Below are 20,323 nucleotides of genomic sequence, written 5' to 3' on the forward strand. Positions count from 1 at the left end.
GTAGTTATGATGGTCTAGAAATCTGGAAGTTGAACTGTTTTTCCCCCAAGAGGAGTCAATAGTATGCACTACCTCATTTAAAAAATGTCAGTGAAATGTAACAAAAAAGAAACACTATGATCATTTTCCGCTCTTGTGCTATCATGTGCTGACTTTTGGTACATAAACTGGAACCACTATTTTTGTAGAAAGTGGAATGGTCAAGCTAATTGTTACAGAATTTTCTTTTATGTCTATTGGCACATAGAGTTCAGATACTTACATGCTTTAACTACACTTGTTGCAATTCACTAAAGACAAATCTGCCAAGGAATAATTAATACCAACAGCATTAGCTTCCCATATAAGCTATTGTATTGTCAGTGGCAAGATAATATACTTTGAACTACATACACACCAGTAAAGCAGCTATCATTATGATTATACATGATCTAGCAAAAAAGTATTTCCATCACGTTAAAAGAAATAGCTGCTTACGTGTGTAACCTCTTCAGTGCAAGGACTATGCCTTGTGTTGGTACAGCACCTAGGCACAATACCAGCATTTGGTGTAAACTCTTTATTTAGGAGAAATTCAAACTCATTTGGTGTTGTAGACATCTCTCGGAAGAAACCTGCCACTAAGCTTGCTCATAGCTTCAGTAAAGGGAGAAAAGTGCTGTGAAGTTCTCGTTTCCACCTATTCTACCCACAATTTATACTTAAGGCAGAACAGAGTTAATTTATAATTTAAGACACCAGTCAAAATAAATCTTTATTGAATGCAATATTAGGCATTCAGCTTTCATTAAAGAGAAGAGTTTTCCAAAAGACACCCTTTTTCAGTTCCTAAACTAGAACATGACTTTTAGGAAAAAGTATTCACACGTCAGGAGTTTCCAGATGGTCAGTCCATTTTGTCTGAATTACTAAATTCAGGATAAACTTAATCCTTTCTGAAAGCACAATCATTCCTAATAGATGCTAGAATGAGAACTAGGCAGTTTGCTTAGGAATAAAATGTTTAAATCAAATATACCAATTCAAACAAATTCTGTACTTTATCCATCTAGAATGAGGTTTATTGTTTGAAAAAAAAACTCTAGAAAAGTGGCATTTATTTAAGTGAATGAAGAAATGCAGATGTCAGGGCAATTAATCACTATCTGTTTCCAAAATAATCATACTGGCAACCTGCATATTCAAACACCATTTCCACAGTACATCAGGTAAATAGCACTTGAGTCCAATAATTTAAAGTGTAGATATTAATGCCTTTCTTTGGAATGTAGATCATAAATCCTCATGTCTGGCAGATGGGGGTGCAGTTGCCAAAGTCTCCACTTCTCCTGTAGAAAGATGTCTCAGTTAGAATAAAGCTTAATTTATTTTTACCTTTTGACTCTGGGAAACTTTTTGCGTTAAGAGAAATTGCCCAAGAATATCCATCAAGAAAGAACCACCATAATTCAAGCCATACTGGGAAGATGCCTGCAAGCATTAGTGTCCTGGTCTTAGCTTTACAAATTGATTCCAGTCTACAGTACATATGATTATTCAAGACAGTGTTTCTATATCATATATATTCCAACTGAATTAATTTAATTGCACTTACAAAGTAAACTCTTCCATATCCAGCATTCTATCACCTGGAACTCTCCAGTAACTGGCATTTTAAACCATAAGTCAATTTTAGTTACATCTTCCATACATACAGTATAGTGAAAGTAAATACAAATAAATGCAAATAAATACAGCAACTACAGTAAAAGTTTACAGTGTACAATACCACTGTTGGTAAATAAAATACTCTGCATACATTTGTTTTTTAATGTCTAATCTTGTTTTTCTTTAGTATCATACATTGCTAGGTATATCTCTATTATCCAGAATATTTGAATATCTGGCAAACTCCCAGTCCCAGGGATGCCAGATATGAAAGAGTTTAGTATAATAGGTGCAATCACAATAGCAGCAGCATAATTTCATCTTTATTAAGCTCTGATTTCAATAAATTATAAATTTTGATTTTCTGCTGTATGGTCACTTAAGATTAAATAATTTGGGTATTTTGAGAACAAGGATGGACACCCCTTCCATTTAAAACAAAGAACTCTCAATGTATCTACATCCCAAACTCAGGATTTTAAAATGTCATAAAAAGTCAGTACTTCAGATATTTAAATCTGAAATTTCATGGCTTAGTAATTGTAGGGGTCTTGTCCAAAAAGAGAAGCGTGAGGTGTCCACAAGGTAACTGTTGGACATCATGGTACCAACACACTTCAGAACTGGGTGGCCAGAAAGCGGTGGCCGCTGGATAAGAGCCAAGCTCTGAACGCCATGCCACCACCAGTAGCAGTGTAGTAGTAAGAGAGGCATGGTATGGTGCCACTCTTACCTCTGCACTGCTGCTGGCAGGACACCATCTTCAGAGCTGGGTGCCTGGCCAGCAGTTGCTGCTCTCCAGCCACATAACTGAAGGCAGGCTGGCAGCACTATGACCACCCTACAATAAGCTTTGTAATCCTGCTTTTGAGTCAGGACTCCCCGTTTGTGACACGCTGTTCCCCTCCATGAAATCTGTAGGGTAAAAGTACACAAAAAGTTTACATTTCATGGTGGTGACCAAATTTCACAGCCTAGGACACTTTTTCCACAGCTGTGGAAAAAGTTGGGGCCCTATGGAAAAAGTTGGGGCCCTACCCATATCACCCATGTCAGATTTCTACTTAGTAGCACTGTCATCAGGCTCAGTAATTTGTGAGGATTAAAGCATCTTTCAAGTCAGTGGATCTTAATCTTTCTAGACTGAAGTGCCCCTTTTCAGGCATTTAAGTACTCATGACAAGTTAGATCTCATTTAAAAACTTCTTGGTTACAAATTCTGACATTTTTGGTTTTGTGTGTCTCAGCATGCTATTACTGAAAAATTACTTACGCATTTTTCATATTGTTATAAAACAAATCAATTGGAACACAAATATTGTACTTAAATTGCAGTATAAACTAGTCATTGTCTGTATGAAATTTTAGTTTGTCCTGACCTTGCAAGTGCTTTTTATGTTGCCTGTTGTAAAACTAGGAAATTCTGGATCAACTGATGTACGCCCCAAAAGACTGCTGCGTACTACTGGTTGAGAACCACCGTTTCAAATGACAGAAAATCTGTTACATCTATTTGTGATCTGTTTCAGTCGTTAATTTCGCTGACCAAAAACACCTGCATTCTTGTATCAAATTTGCATCTTCTCGCTTCAACTTCCAGCCAGTGGATCTAGCTGTGTGCCTTTACAAAATTAAGAGCCTTTAAGCACCTTCATCTTGGTAGGAATTTTCAGACTGATCAGTTCCCCTGAAGTCAAAGGGGCTCTGGGACTGACCTCTGTAAACCTCTAAACTATAGTGAGGAGAGAGAGCCGTGCTAGTCTATATGCTATCAAAACAAAAAGGCAGTCCAGTAGCACTTCAAGGGCTAACAAAATAATTTATTAGGTGACGAGCTTTCATGGGACAGACTCACTTCTGTGTTTCTCCAGATCACAAAATCTTGTAATTCTTTTCTGAAACTGCACCCCCCCGCCCAGTTTATCAAAATTAAAAACCTTGTTTTGACCCCTGCACACAATAGAGGCTCTCTCCCAAGGAAATAAAAACCAACTAGTAGAAAGAGAAGCATTATCAAATAGAAAGTGGATCAGTCACACAATACAATTAATACTGCTACTTTCCATTTAGGAATGTGTCATCTATCCTCAAGTAACTTCAAATTAAAGGTGCTAACCTAGGAGACCGAGGCTCAAGCAGATTAAGGGTTGAGGTGTATATATCAGTAATGGACTACCAATAATAGGGAATGGGCCACATGAGTGGTCCTCCCTCACCTCAGTGGGCCAGAGTTACCTGCAGCCCACTGGGACTCCACCTGCAACCTCTGTCTACATCTCTTTCCCAAGTGCCTTTCACACACTGGAGCCTCACACTTCCTAACCTCTGCCTCTCAGCATTTCTGGAGCCACAAACTGCTGGAGTCACAGCTCCGAAAGCGCTGGGAGGGAGGGAGAGAGGAAGTAGGAAGAGCAAGGCTCTGGTGTATGAGAGGTGCATGGGGGAAGAGGATAGCTGGGGGTGTCTGTAAGCTGCAGGTTGCACACCAGTGGTACACATGCACTCAGTGATGAGAAACAGAAAGTGACTGAGTACACTCAGAACAAAACGCTGTATGGTACTCACATCTTTTAAGACTGATATGTTAGGCATGCTGTATTAAAAAGTACATTTATTTTCTCGACCTTTTTTAAGTCACTTACCTGCTTTTACAGTCTGAACACAAATACCATCTTTTTCTTCAAAGCCTTTTGAACACACACATTTGTAACTGCCTGGGATATTAATGCAGTCTTCATTTTCTCTTGCACACACTTTTTCAGCAAGGTTACATTCATCAATATCTGCAAAAAAGTCAACTGCTTTAAAACAAGAAATTGCTTCTATTACAGTGTAAACTGCTAACACCCACTTCTATGAAACTGTCTAACTATGAACTACATAGAGAGTCCTCAAAGAATTTTTAAGACTTATGTGACTTTAACAAGGAAATACAAACATTGCTTTCTTCCCACTGTGGATGTCAAGGCACTTCAAGTACATTCATTCTTTCTCAGTAATGAAGGTGGCAGAAATGCTGCTCAGAGTTTTGACTTCGGTCAGAGTAACCTGTCTTGGTTCTGCTGCTTCTAGACAGGGATGCCAAAGACTTTGGGAGGAATGTGAAAATTCCATGTTTGAATAATCCACAAGGTGGGATAAGTTCAGCACTTTATACTCTCTCCATACACAGCAAATCTCATGAGGTCAGTGGAAGGCTTGCTCAGACATCAAGGGCAAATTAGAGGCTTTGCACAGTAAACTATTTTTTAAGTACCATATGGACACATTTCAGGAAGAAAATGGCCCTCTTTAGGCCATCAGGAGTGCTGCCTCAGTCTGTTATTTATCTTCTCTCCCATCTTCTCTTCACAGTTTTGCTCCCTCTTTCATCTCTGTTCCTCTCTCCACACTTCCTTCTTCACAGCAACTCCCATCCCTTTTCCCAATAGTAATCACCAGTTAAATCACACTGACAGTGAAGTATCCTCCTTGGGTTTCAGAATTGCCATTTTAATTAGATTAACAGGAAATAGGGAGTGCACAAGTCTGAAGCATTACTTCAGGCTACTTACTAACTCTGGCAGACATGACAAATTACACTTCACACTTGCAACTTGCTTTTAATAAAAATTAAAGCTTATAGTCTGCATAATATGAGCATTCAAATCAGAAATCATGAGGGACGTATATTTGACTCTACTGAATAAGTTATTCTGGAGTTATGTTTGTTCCTGGCCTATCCATTAAGAGCTGACCGCAAAACTCTTTTTCCCTGTGTAGCAGTGGCTGGTCTTTTTAGACCTTATTGTATATAAGTTTAGCAAACTGCAGAGTGTCTGACTATTTGATGGGATCTCTACTGTTATATGAAACAGACAGATGGCTGAGTTTTTATTTTATGAACTATTCTTAACTATTTACAAGATCTGAAGTTCTAAGAGACTAAAATATTCAGCAATAACTCATCTTGTATTCTACCCTTTGGAACATATTTCCACCTAGAAAGTGCACTTCAGTACATTAAATCTCAAAAATCCAACTAACCTGTACACATTTCATCTTCTATTGTGTATCCAGACAAACAGTTTTTACATTTGCCAGGTCCTTCTCCTGTGCAGCCTGCACAGCTAGCATCGCATGCTAAAACAAAAACACTATTAATGAATATTGGAAACCAGATGGGATATAAACAGAAAAGACTGTCCTTGGTCCTTAAGTTCACAAATGTGCATGAATAAGTGATGAAATGAAAGAAGTTATAGTTTTCCATATAGCACTAACTTGTTCACCGGTTCAACATGGAACCACCTAATCTGTACTACAGTAGTGCCTCTAGGCCTCCTTCTCCAATCAGGAATGGGCACTATTCTGCTAGGAGCTAGGTGAAAGGTCCTAAGGAAGACAGTGGTACAAACACACACATAAAAAGTGTGAGGAAATAGAATATGCAAACAATTGTGAACATCCTGCAGTTAACGCAGCTCTCACTAAAAACCATTGTGTGTGTGCTCTTCTTAAAATCAGGGTTACAAAAAGTATGGTTTGCCGTGATCTATTAAGGACCATCTCATAGTCATATGCATTGCGGCTCCTGAATTAGAGTTTTTTCACCGAATTGGAAAAAAATGTCTCTTCCTGCTATTCTGGTTGCCATCCCCTGAGCTAGGTGCTTAACTGAACAACAGAACAGCCTATAGTAATGGTGGTCGACCTGAGGCTCACGGGCTGCATGTAGCCCACTTGGGTTCCACTTATGGACTGAAGATCCCCTGCCTGCTCCCCTCCCCACACGCAACTTCTGCAACCTAGGGCATCAGAGCCCCACACTTCCTATACCCGCCCCTCCCAGCACTTTCGGAGCATGCGAATCTCCTGATTGGTGCTCTGTCCCTGCACCTTTCCCTCCCTCCCAGGGCTGGAATGCTGTGAATTGGCTGTTCACGGCTGCTCCAGCTCTGGTAAGGAGGGGGAGGAGTGGAGTCAGAGTACAAATCAGGCTATTTGTGGTTCTCTGAAAATGCTGGGAGGGATGGGGAAGAGCAGGTAAGTGGCAGGGATCAAGTGCCCTGGTGCACCAGAGCCACAAGGGGGGGTGGGGGGCACAGGGTTGTAGGCAGAAACCCCAGTAGGCTCCCACTGAGGTGAAGGAGGTCCACTCATGCTGCCCACTGAGTATTTGTAGTTGCTGCTGGGCAGCAAGCTCCTAATTATTTTGTAATCTCTAATTTGGATCTTGGTTGGATGATTCATCTTCCTTGATTTTAAAACAAAAAGAATACGGAAATAAGCTTCCTGTGCTGTTTAATATTAACACAAACATTCCTTGTGGGCAGTGGTGGTTACCCACTGTTAACAAATAGTTTTATGGTTTAGCCAGATGGCTATGTGCAATAATGGTTTAACATGGCAACAGTACACTAGATAACATTTTGGGATTCTATAAAACAGAAGAATAAATTTAAAGTTTTTCATTCAAGCATTCATGAAGAGTACATTTTAAGCTGAGACCAAGCACAGAAAATGTAATCAATAGAGCAAGGAAATGCTGTAAATAACTCACTGTATTGTATGTGTAACTATATTACTATTTAATGCCACAAATAATATAAAAGACAAAGTGTTTTATAAACAAAGTCAATTCATAATGAGGATGTAGACAAGGTTGACACAAATTGTAGTGCATGTCATCACTAATACAGTCAGATTTTGAAAACCAGGGACAAACTTCTAGTAACTCTACAGATGAAATATACAAATGAAATATGAAAAAAGGAAGTGGACACAAAGAGCAAATGTTCTTCTAATTTGTGGTTAGGAGGGGAACAAAATTACAGTTAAATTAACTTGGGTAGTTTTAAAGCAGCAGTCACACTTGTTTAGTGAAAGAAAATAACATTTGTTCCATTCTATATAGATCAAGTATTGGTTTAAATGTTAAGGTAGTCAAAAGGAAACCTTTGCATGTAAAAGATCCATTTGTGTTTAGACAGTACTGATGATCTTTGCAAGGAGAAGCCTCTACAGCACATTCGTCAACATCTGTAACACGAGAAATGACATATTATGTACAACTGGAATGTGGTTAGTAGTTAGGATAACATTAAAGTGTTAATCTTCAACATCCTGTAAGAACTACTTTATACAGGTCATGACCATAACCTTGTCAAGTCAACAGACTCCCATCCAAGAGGTTTGCTTCGGGCCCAAAATGTTCTACAGAAAAAAGCACTGAGTCTTGCTATTTCTTTGCCCAATTTGAAAAATTACATTTAACACACTCAAGTACTAATCCAAGTGTTCTGTTTACAGAAGCAGCAATACAGATACTTAACTTGCAGTCTGAAGTAAAAGACTGAAAACACCTCACATCCTGATGTGTTTCCAAGTCTAATAACACTTGAATTTATGCATTCTCCTTTGCCAAACAAAAACCATTACAAGCAGAACCTCACACGTTTGCGTTCGCAAGTTATGAGCTGCCAAGTCAACCACATACTTCATTTGGAAACAGGAGTATGCAATCAGCCAGCAGCAGAGATAAAAAAGCAAAACACTACAATAGTAAATGTAAATTACTAAAAATTAAAGAGAAAATTACGTGAAATTTGACAAGGTAAGGAAACTGTTGTTTCAGTGCTTGTTTTGTCTAAATTCAGCTGACTAAAAGCAGCATTTTTCTTCCCCAGAGAAACATTTCAAAGGTGTATTAAGTCAATGCTCATTTGTAAACTTTTGAAAGAACAACCATAATATTTCGCTGAGCGTGACAAACATTTCAGAGTTATGAACAACTTCCATTCCCACGGTGTTTGTAACCTTGAGGTTCTACTATATGTGACTAACAATATTTAGTCGCGTTTACTTGCCTAAAACACTCCTGCTTTTGCTGCTCCTGTGTTACCCAACCAGCACACTGTTCTAGGTGGTGTTAAAGATACAAGATTGAAGAAGAAAGCACAATACAGGATTGGAGAAAAAACTTTTGTTAAAAAGCCACAGTGGACATTAATGCCACTTTAGAAAGCCAAGTACATGCTCATTTCAGCTGCAAATACAAGGAAAGGGTGCAACACACAACTAAAAGGGGGAAAAAAAATCAGACAGAGGGATGCTGCTTGGGTCTTCCTTGCTATTCATTTCATCCTGGTGCAGCTGACATCATTTTTATTTTCTTGATGTAACTTGTACTTGAATAGCTGCAGTAATTGCACAGATGCTTTTCCTAAAGTGTTCTAGTTACCTACACTACAACAGACAACAGCTGAAATTCTTTTGTGTTCTGCTTTTCATGGCCAGTCACTTCTATGTTATCACAAAAGTTTTTTTCTATCATACTGTTAATTTGGGGGGTCGGGGGGGCGCAGAAGGGAAATGGTCTTATATCCAATGTCTTATGGTAATTTAATGTGAGCCACTTACTACTGAACATTTGTACTATAGAGTTTAAATTTGTAGATTTGTAGTAATTCCATAGTATGGAGAATTAAGAGGTTACCCAGAATTTACCACCAACCTACTGCTACAATTAGGGCTGCATTAGTTAATGAAAATCCTAATACAGGAATACATGCTCACCTTAGGCCTGAGTAAACTATGGCTTTAAACTGAGTTTGAATATTAGTACAGATTGCACCTGACACACTGGTCTGGCAACATCTGTGGTCCCTCTTGAACCAGAGAGCCCAGAAACCAAAGTGTAAGAGGGACCTACCAGAAGCAACAGCCTTAGCTGCCCAGCCAGGGAGTGTGAGGCTGGAGTCCCTGGGGAGCATGGGGCCAGGGCTGGAGCCCCACGACAGAAGTCACAGTCAGCCACTGCCAGCAGCAGCAGAGTGGACTGAATCAGCGTATCTGCTGGGGCGACAGCAGGTGGTAGCCTGGTGCTGGGTCAGCGGAAGGAGACCACCCCAGGTCCAGCAAATTCTCTTGCTCAAGACCGGCCAGGACCCAGGCTTGCTGGACCAGGGAGGTGCACCTTGTATGTGTAATAGGTTGAAAGCATGTGATCAAAATAATATGATCATGAGAAAGAAGAGTTGTTTGTGGTAAATTTATAATGATTTGTGAAATACCAGGTGTTCTGTTAATGAAAGTTAGGCCTGAATGATGGAAATTAACAAAAGACAGCTAATTAAGTACCAGGTGCAGTAAACACTTTTATAAGTCCTATTACTTTTGGGGCGGTGGGTTTAGGGGAATGAACATTAAAATAAACCATGAATGCTATTTTAACCAGGACAGGACTCATCTCTAAAACTGCTTTTCTAGCTTAGGCTAAGATCCAAGAACTACCAATGACATCATTTGTTTCTCACAGTGTATAAATGCAAGGTTCTTTGGGAGTTCCTTACAGCTTTTCCTCACTCCTCTGAAAAGTCACAATGATGGAAAAGTGTTTCCAAGACTGAACCTGCTGTGAGTATTTTGCCAATACATCTAACTGGACTGTTGCTAGGATATGGTGTACAGGAATGGATATGCTGATAATTGTATTCACGATGTAACCAATGACAAATGGCCTTTGAAATGAGGAATGTTTATGTGGAAGATCTTGGGGTAATAAAAGTTGTGTTCTACACTCAAGTGTTTCAGGGGCTCAACACATCACTGCCTACATGAAGAATGCCTCGTGCTATTCCAGAAGGCTGTATGCAGTTTTGTACATGCTGGTCCAGGGTTATTAGAGGGATGAGGTAGGTGAGAGTATCTTTTAGTGAACAAACTTCTGCTGATAAAGAAAAAGTTTTCAAGTTACACAGAAATTCCCTTTAGGTCTGGGAAAAATGCACAACTTTGCTAGACACTATATATCATTGTCTTAAAAAAGACACTGGATGTATGTTTTATTACAACAATGTGCAACCCACTAATCCACATTACAGGTATATTAACAAGCCACATCACCATGAACGGTCCCCTAGAATATGTGCTAACTATTTATTTTAATCTCTATGATCTTGTGATTAACTGTGACAATCTTGCCACCGTTCACAGACCTGAAAAACTCTATGTAGCTCGAAAGCTTTTCTGTCTCCGCAACAGAAGCTGGTCTAATAACAGATATTTCTAGAGGATTAGCGTTTAGACAGTGCGGATGCATCTACACTGAGCCATGCTGCAGACAGCGTGATGCAAAGGAGGGCTCTTGAAAATGCAAATGGATGCTCATTTGCATATCTGCACAGCTAATTTGCATAGCCGCACAAGATGGCCCTGCTGGCAGAAAACAAGCAGCGTAGATATGGTTCTGCTGCCAAAAGCCACCTTTGTCAGCAACCCTTTATGCCTGGAAAATATCAGGGATAAGGGGCTGCCAACAAAAGGGGTTTTTTGCCAGCAGAACCATGTCTACACTACTTGTTTTCTACTGGCGGGGGCGGGTCACTTGCATATATGTAAATTAGCAGTATGGCTACACAAATGAACAGTCACTTGCATTTTCAAGACCGCTCATTTGCTTCAAGCTGCACTTAGCACAGAGGAGTGTAGACGCAGTCTGTGTGTATGATAATCTGTAGCCAGCGTTATGGAAATACTCTGTATTACAACTTCACAGAGGTCTAACAACTTTAGTCCCCACCAGTACAGCTGAACAATACATGTAGATGGCTACATTGTTTTCTGCATAACTTTTCCTCAGTTCTCTTAGGCAAACCCACAATATATACTATGTCACCAAGGTATTTCTGCAGCATGAATTAAAGACATTTGGTATCCAAATACACCCAAGCTTACCACTAAGTGTGATACTTAATTTGGTTCACTGGATTACAGACAAGCTCTCTGTTCAGTAACATCTTAGACTGATCATTTGCTATGCTTTTTAGAGTAATTTTATTGAGCAATAGGGAGATATCCTTCCTATGTTGCCTTCCCTTATGTCTGGAACAAAGAGACTACCATGAATCACAGAATACACCTGAACTAGTCAGCAGAAGAGTAGCATAAATGCTCTTATGGTAGAATGATTTCAGATTGATATGCTACATGCTTATCGATTTTAGATTCAAATATTTTTAAATGTGGAGAGTGGACAAGGCCTTGCTTACCCACGCAGGTTTCTTCCTCATTTTTGACCCATCCCTCTTTACAATCCTTGCAGTCTTTGTTAGTTGAGCCAGTGCAAGTTTTACAGGCTTCATGGCAGGCTGGAAGAGATTTTGGGCATGGTACAAGTTAAAACTACATTAATTTATGCTTTAAATGAATCAGATAATCTTTCAAAAGTGTAAGTTTTCAGGCAACCAAATACTAGGATTGACCAGAAACTACCAGATCACATTTAACATATAAATAAGATTTTCTGAATAAATATGAGTTACTAATTATGTTATTAATTAATAATGCTAAGTCTTTAAAGTGCTACATGACTGCTAATTTTTGTTAGAATACAGACTAACACAGCTACCTCTCTGTTCCTAGAATAAGTATGCTTGCAATCATCACATATATTGTTCTATCTTATTTTTGAACACACACAAACGCCTCCCCAAAATGCAACTACCTATAGAGTGGAAGAGAACAAGGATTTTAACTAGCAACACTAACAAGCTGGATTTTCTGTTTTTATATTTTGCATACATGTAATGAAAAGTAAAGTCAATTAAAACTAAATACAAGAGGTGGGCAGAATGTAGTTACCCACATTAGAACTTAGCAAATACAGGAAGATTGGCACCCTTGTATTGAGAAGAGATCCACAAGATTATGTGGTGACTGGGAATTGGTTAGGACCAATTTTACCTCTGATCAGAAATGAAGCAATACTTAGAGCCTTTTGCTCAATAGCACGGTGTTGGGGCACTAGTTTAATACTAATCCAGAGCAATAATACCTACTGAATCAACAAATTTTTCTTTAGCATTGATATTGCTTTGAAAACACAAAAACCTAAGGTAAGTATCAAAATGCAAAGCAAGTCAGATGGGAAAAAATATGTTACATAACCGCATTATAAAGCTGCCAACAGCTCTATTAATAGTTTAGTTAAAGTAACATTTTTAGTTAGATCCTATAATCAGGTTTACGCTACTAAGTAAGTCTGCACTGAAACTAATTGCAAAATTAGAGGAAAGATGTGGGAGAAATTTTGTATTTTTATTTGTCAAATTTAAAAGCCCAACCAGCTATTTTTAATGTTATTTATATAAAGGGATAGATTTATTTTAAAGTGAGGATGAAGCTATACAATTTTGAGGGTTTTTTTGTTTAATGGGACTTAAATGGATTTTGGCTGAAAATATTTTCAAGTGACCAACATAGGCTCTAATGTAGACTTCTATATGGCAACCTAAAATCAAATTTGCTACATATTTTAATGTATCATTTAGGTAGCTGAAATCAGCACATTTAATTATTTGTTTTTATGCAACTAAGTTACTGTCAGAGCAGATTAACAATAAAACCATTCAGAAGGATGATTTGCCAGATTCTCAGATGCTCCACCACAATGCAACATGTGCATGAGTGATGCACCTCACTAGTAAGAAACAATAATCTAATCATTCCAATATTGTTTTCTTTTTTCTTGTCAAGTCATATTCTCTACTTATAGGGTTCTCTATATTTCATATATTAGAATTTTTAACTAACAAAGGGTATACAAAGATTAAATAAACGTTAGTTACCTGCACAAACAGAATGTGTATCATTCTTCAGGATGCTGTAGTAACCATCAGCACACTCTAGACAAAACTCTCCTGTGTACTCTGGGTTACAGCTGCATGATCCATCCCCTCCTCTAGTGCCATCTCCATCGCAGTGACCATTTCCATGGCAAGGCCGTTCTGATCCACCATGACATGCTAAAAAGATTAAAACATCTTAATATAGAATTTTTCACCAATCTGTACAGGGAACCCTCAAAATTCTACTGATCAATTTCCAGAGGAACCAATAAAAGCTAAGGTGAAATTTATTTTTCATGATGCAGAATCTCCTCAATAGTTGTGTGTTCTAGTTTTAAAACAAAACCAAGAAGTCCCACCACAGAGTCTTACTTCTGTACTTCAGTATACAGATCAACACCAATAATCTCTATCGAAAGAGACCCTTGATATTAAAATAATTTGTTTCAGATTAAGATTGGTTTCCATAAGAATTCTGAAGTTTCATGAAGTTTACCTATTGTGCTGAATCTCTTTTTATACCACTTAATAAAAATAGATTTTCTGAAAAACAAAGCAAAGAGGCCTAGATTCAGGAATATTCCTGCCCTTTGCTCACTTGCACATATACATCCAGATGTTTAAACTCAACCCAGCACCAGTACGACTTAGCTAAGGCTATGTGAACTGGTTACTAGAACACCGACTCAGTTAATTCTACTAAAGTGAATCTGGATTTCAGGAAGACAAATTAATTTTGTGTCACCTGGAATTCATTTAATAAGGCTTCATCTATTTAACAAATAAAAAAAGACAGTAGGATTGCAAAGACATCAGATTGCAACTACATACAGGTATTAATAGCATTTCTTACAGAAGTCAATTTCTGAGCGAATCCTACAATCTTGACAACATTTTAGAGGATAAACTTGACCTGCCACTCAGCATGGGCTGCAGTGCCCAGAGGTAGCATCACTTTGATCTAACTATTCTCCTCTTTCCGCTTACTTCTCCTGTGCTTTTTCTAATATCACCTAGTCATCGTGCTTCCTCTGCTGCTGCTCCTAAACCTCTGCAGCTGCCTCTCTCTCACTTCTCTTACTCTCCATTGCACCTGAACCTCAGTTCTGGATTTGCTTTTGTCTTCCCTACCAGCCTCCAGGATGCTTTGCAGTCTATGGCTTCTCAGCTGCTGCTCCACCTTTCACTTATGCTAGCTATTGGCATAAGTACACCCACTTCCTACTACTCATGGTACTACTATTGTACCTATCATCACAATATATGGGCACTAACCCTTCTTTTTATTTCATTGTTATTGTTCTGCCTGCCCAGGCCCCACAACAAGATACCACTTACCTCTCACCTGCTTGGGTCAAGACCCCCATTAAATCAGTTGGAGTCTACAGCAAGATTCTAGTTGTACAAAGGATTTCAGGACAGATAAGCATTAAATGATTACATAAAACGGAGCCAGCATACTCATGAGTTTAAAAGTACTGTAATATTTTTAATTTAAAGACATACCAAGGCAGTCTGGTCCATATGTTCCAGCAGGGCAGCAAACTTCTGTAGTTTCTATACAAAACCACTTGTACAAGTCAGGATATTTCTTCTTCCTGTTCAATAAAGACATTCATTTTTAGAAAGCATAAATATTCATGTATCTAGCTCACAACACAACTTAGTCTCTACAATTTGAAATATACCTGAAATATACAATTCTCAAGAGTTGGCAACCTCTCACCTTGGCTGATGTTATTGAAATAGAATTCGCTGTAGTTTTGGATGCAAAAACAGATCAAGCTTTTTAAAGTGGATCTCAATTGTTTTCTATCAACAATTAAAAGTGACATCCTAATTCACTGACCATTTGCGGGAAGCCGTCTAGAACAGTGACGCGACAGGCCAACCACCTATTTTATTTTTCCCTTCAAAGTAAGTCTACACTTATGGGAAGATTGATGCACAAGCAGCTGATCTTCAGCGGTTTGACTTAGTGTACCTAGTGGTGATGCACTAAACTGAACTGTCATGGCACTGCCATCGACCTTGGTATTCCTCAAAGTCGTGAGGAATAAGGGAAATCAATGGGAGAGTTTCTCTCATCGACCTCCCACTGTGTAAACATCAGTAAAAATTGATTTTGGATAAGTTGACTCCAGCTGTGAAATTCTCATAGCTGGATTTGCATATCTTAAAATGGCTTTTAACTCCTAGTGTAGACCTGGCCTAAATCATGGAATAAAGCCTAAACCAGGGGTCAGCAACCCCCCAGTGTGTAGACAGCCAATTTTCATCGGCATGTGAAATGGAAGCTCAGTCCCGTCTCCCCTCCCCTATGCAGTCGAGACCTTGCCCAAAGCTCGATTAACAAAAGACCAGATAATCTTAACAACCATCACCTACAGGGTAACGCTCTGCACCTTTATTTATTAATGAAGCTGTTGTAAGTGGGATTATTAGTGACTTTGAAAAGTATCACTGGCACTGGGACAGTACCTAGCAGCATTACCAACAATTCCACTGCTTCCTGGACCCTTAGAAGACATTTGGGGTAAATTACAGTTAAACAGCACAGAACACCAAGAGACGTGAATGATAGCTGTAAACAAACTTTGTGGGACAACAGGAAACTTGGCCACATCCACGTTAAGTGGTTGCTCAACTAAAAACAATCACATCAGATAAGAAACTGTCTTAACAGAGAGGTTCAACCTGTATTTTCACTGTAGTGTATAGAAGTCTTAACTGTTGATTGGGATGGGAACAGTAACAAATCATTGGACTGCACTGAAGACTGTTAAAAAATGCTACTCCTGAACAACGAGTAAACAGTCTCTGAAAATGCAAAGTAATGCACATAGGAAAATGTAATCCCAACCATATTTAGAAATGATGGGGTCTAAATTAGTTGTTTCCATTCAAGAGAGATCTTGCAGTCATTGGTCACGCCTGCAGTGCCAAGCAGGGTTCTTGAAAATGGCTTCCCATTTACATTGCTGCACAAGCCCTTCCTGTAAGTAGAGCCTGCTGCATGTAGTAGAGAGACCATGCAGACGTGCCTCTGCCGGCAAAACACCCCCATTGCCAGCCCCTTATCCCTGAAAATAGTCAAGAATAAGGGGCTGATGATAGAGGGTTTTTGTTTTTTTTTTTTTGCTGGCAGAGGCACATCCACATGGCCTATTTACTGCCAGCAGGGAGATATCATGTGGCTATGCTAACTAGTAGGAAGATTATGCAAAGGAGAAGGTATTTGCATTTTCGAGAACCCTGCTTAGCATAGCACTGCCAGCAGCAGTGCTGAAGAAAGGCTCCGTGTAGATGTGCCGGTTGCGGATCATTCTCCAAAAACATCTGCTCAACATGCAATGGCAGTCAAAAAAGCAAACAGAATGATGGGAAACATTAAGAAAGGAACAGCTAAGATAGCAAACATCTACTGCCTTTTTATAAACCCATGGTACCTATGAGTCTTGAACACTATGCACAGATGTGGTTGCCTTACACAAAAAAAATGGAAATGGTTCAGAAAATGGCAACAAAAATTATTAGTTATACGGAACAGCTGCTGTAGTAATAAGACTGGTACTTTTCAGCTTGGAAAGAAGCAACAAGGATAATAAAATGTCTGGTGTGCAGAAAATAAATATGAGAAGGAGTAAACAACACAAGAACTAGGGGTCACAAATGAAATCAATAGGCAACAGTTTTAAAACAAAAAGGAAGTATTTCTTCACTCAATGCACAGTCCGCCTTTGGAACTTCCTGCTACAGCAAGTTGTTGAAGAATGAAATCATGGGGTCCATCAATGGATAATGGGCAAGGATGTTGTCCCTAGCTGCTTCTTGTCATCACTGGGAATGGGCGACACAGGGATAGGATCACCTGGTGATTACCCGTTCTATACATTCTCTCAGGGGCACCAAGCATTGGTTACTGTCAGACAAGATACTGGGATAGACGGACCTTTCATTTGACCTAGTATGACTCTTTATGTCAAGCTCACAAAGATCAAATCTCTGAACTCACATTATCACTAACTTCCTATTCAATGAGTTAATCAACAAAAAGAAGCAGTATGAAGGAATTGCCTAAGTCTTTACGAAAAATGTTCATCTAGGATAAACACAAAACTATTGGCTCATGGGTCTAACCACTCATTCATCCAAGGTAAACATAATATGGGATTTATTGTGCATAATCTTTCAAAATTTAAGAGGCAGGTCTTTTTGCTCAAGGTACTTGAGCAGACATCAAGATATTTTTAATAAAGGTTTACCAGTACGTCTTAGCTAAATTTCTGACTTTCCTCACTGCTCCACTGCATGTCAACTAGACCAGACATTGTGGCAATTGATAACACTTTGTGCATAGAATAAAGTGCTTTCAAAGTATTTGGAAAGAAAGGTGAAGTATAAATATAAAATACCTTCAGAATACTATCATGGCTAGAACTTACATGACAGTTTAAGTTCCATAATGATTCCATAATGCTAATTAGTGACCACAGGAAAAAAAATAGTAGGTTCTTACTGAATTATTGTAGTGTAGAGCAGAAAAAAAAAAGTGAGGCTGAGCTATTTGTATTCACCAGACACAGGATTTGGTAATGATGGATTGTCCCTAAATATTTATCTGCAAATAAGGACCTTACTAGAAGCTTTGTTACCTACAGTTTGAACCACCAGTTCTCTATATGCTCTTCATGCTCTTCTACCATGTTGTTGCATTCAAAGTTACTGCTGTCGCACAAGTTCTCTATGATCTCCACAAGACGGATTTCACTAAAAGGTGAAAAAATTACAAATTTATAACTGAAGAATATTATGTGATTATTGAGTATCCAGATGGCAATCTCTTAGTTTTTACTACATTATCATTTTATGAAAACAAACCAGCAGTCATGTAGTACTTTAAAGACTAACAAAATAACGTATTAGTCTTTAAATGTTAGTCTTTAAAGTGCTATATGACTGTCTGTATTCTAACAAAACAAACCAGCAAACACTGTTATTTCTGTTATTTATGATTTTGTAGTGTGATCAGGTGCATTTCCCAAACATAACAACAAAACCACTTCCATCAAAGCATAAATAGCTACTAAATCTCTAGCATCAGTTAAGAACAAAATCACAAGCAACACTTCGTTTTATAACTTCTAGTTGTAAATTACATTGTGTTGGAGAGGAAATTACATTGGGTTAGAAAAGAAAAAAAAACAAAAATATTTCATTTAATGTAAAAAACAGATATTGACCACATAAATCCACAACTTTGGTTGTAACTTAAAACTAGAAGTTTTGCTCTAGCATCTTATTACTCAGTGACGGAAATTCAATGGTGAATTTGCAGATCTGGAGAAGACTGAAAATCAGACTGGCAAGCTTTTTATCCTGCATACTGAAAAAACAGAAAGGTAAAGCATAAACTGTTCTAACGGTAAAACTGGCAGAAAGTCTGGACCTTTGAAATGCTGTCTGCTCAAGGTGGCCCAATAAAGGATATTTCATCAACCCACCTTGTTTCTCAAATATTCTGGGACCAATACTGCATTCTACAATAGCACAGGTATTTAGAAATCAATTCTTCATTCAACAAACTCTAAAGCAACAAAATATTACAGCAACGTGGCATTAAGGTCAAATCTGTGACAGTTTTTTTTTCATGTCAGAGCTAACTACTTCATAAATGTCTAAATAAAATAGCCTTAAAAGATTTTCCACAGCATGAGACATCTGAGCTTAGTTTTGGTATTGTCGGTAAAAATCTGTCAGAGAGCTAAACCACTGAATTTTATTCTTCAGTGAAAACAGCTAATACTGCTCCAAGTATCTGATGAAGTGGGTCTTTGTCCACAAAAGCTTATGTTCCAAAATATCTGTTATTTTATAAGGTGCCATAGAACTTATTGTTGTTATGAAACTGAATGTATTTTATCAGGAAGAATTATAAACATTCCACTTTATTTTGTTATTCTACAAAATATTTTTAATAGTTACACTTTTGTACAGATTGCTAAGGCACTATGACAGATGAGAAGCCTGGCTTATAGATACCATACCTGGATTCATACTTGGATAGTGTTTTCTCTTCCCAAGCAGTGTTCCCACCACCAAAGTTCTTTTTTGCTGTATCTGCTAACCCCTAAAGAAAACAAAACACTGTTAAGGCAAGTTTTATTGAAACAAACATCGCTGTAGACCTTTATAATTAAAAAGTAATCACTACTACTTTTACTGCATGCAAAGTTGCAATGGGTATGTTGAGGGAAGAACAAAGAGTCTGAAGCTTACAATCAACTGTTACAGGAGACAAAGAGGTGACAGGCAATGCGGAGCGATGGGAAGAGAGGATACATGAAAAAGTAAACTGCAATAGTATTGCATACTAGTGCCTAGATAGCCATTTGCATGATAAGGCTCTGGAATAGTCTTCATTAAGATTAGCCCTCTCGCAGCCCTACAGAACTAGGAGTAAACTGCCAGCCCCCGGCAGGCCATGGCAGTTTTGCCTTAAATTCAGGTATCTGTGTGGGGGGAAGGGGGTTTCATGTAGGAACTTGGGGGGAACTTAGCTCACACGGCCAGAACAGGGGAGCCAAAGGGACAACAAAGAGCAGCGGGCTGCGCTCACCCCTCAGCCCGCGAGCAGCCCCCGCAAAGCCGCGCAGCGAGGCCCTGTTCCCTCCAACACGAGCCTGACCCTGGCCCGCAGTCGCCTCCGCCCCTCGGGGCCCGGACGCCTGGGTCCGATCTCTGAGGAGCCCCCCTCGCCCACCTGGTTAAAGCGGTCCGCGATGCCCCGGCAGGTGGCGCAGGCCTGGCGAGAACGCGGCAAGGCGCCCAGGGCGAGGGGCGGCAGCAGCAGGGCAGCACACAGCACCAGCCAGGCGGCACGGCCGGGTCGAGCACCGGCTCTCATGGCGCGGGGACCCCTGGGTCCGGGGCCGGCGGCGCCACACCAGCCGCGCCGGCCCAGCCGGTACCCACATTCGGATTTCCGCGTCAGCCCTCCGGCGCCCCCATTGGAGCGGACAGCGAGAGCTTCGGAACGTGGTCCAATCAGAGCTCGCCACGCTCGA

General features: G+C 39.4%; 2 protein-coding genes across 2 annotated transcripts in view; one reads left to right on the forward strand and one right to left on the reverse strand.

The window, feature by feature from the left end:
- ALG12 (ALG12 alpha-1,6-mannosyltransferase) overlaps positions 1-20,323 on the forward strand; it is a 158,463-nt gene that overhangs the window by 117,107 nt on the left and 21,033 nt on the right. The gene's annotated exons all lie outside the window — the stretch shown is intronic.
- On the reverse strand, positions 1,040-20,307 carry CRELD2 (CRELD disulfide isomerase 2). Its single transcript, XM_075015724.1, has 10 exons — positions 20,020-20,307; positions 19,304-19,386; positions 17,916-18,026; positions 14,763-14,854; positions 13,257-13,433; positions 11,679-11,777; positions 7,585-7,668; positions 5,674-5,769; positions 4,290-4,430; positions 1,040-1,328 (listed from the first exon to the last, which is right to left on the reverse strand). The coding sequence occupies exons 1-10, from the start codon at positions 20,161-20,163 to the stop codon at positions 1,273-1,275; spliced, it is 1,083 nt and encodes a 360-aa protein (XP_074871825.1). The 5' UTR covers positions 20,164-20,307; the 3' UTR covers positions 1,040-1,272.

The sequence above is a fragment of the Carettochelys insculpta genome, chromosome 1 (assembly GCF_033958435.1).
Source record: "Carettochelys insculpta isolate YL-2023 chromosome 1, ASM3395843v1, whole genome shotgun sequence".
NCBI lineage: Eukaryota > Metazoa > Chordata > Testudines > Carettochelyidae > Carettochelys > Carettochelys insculpta.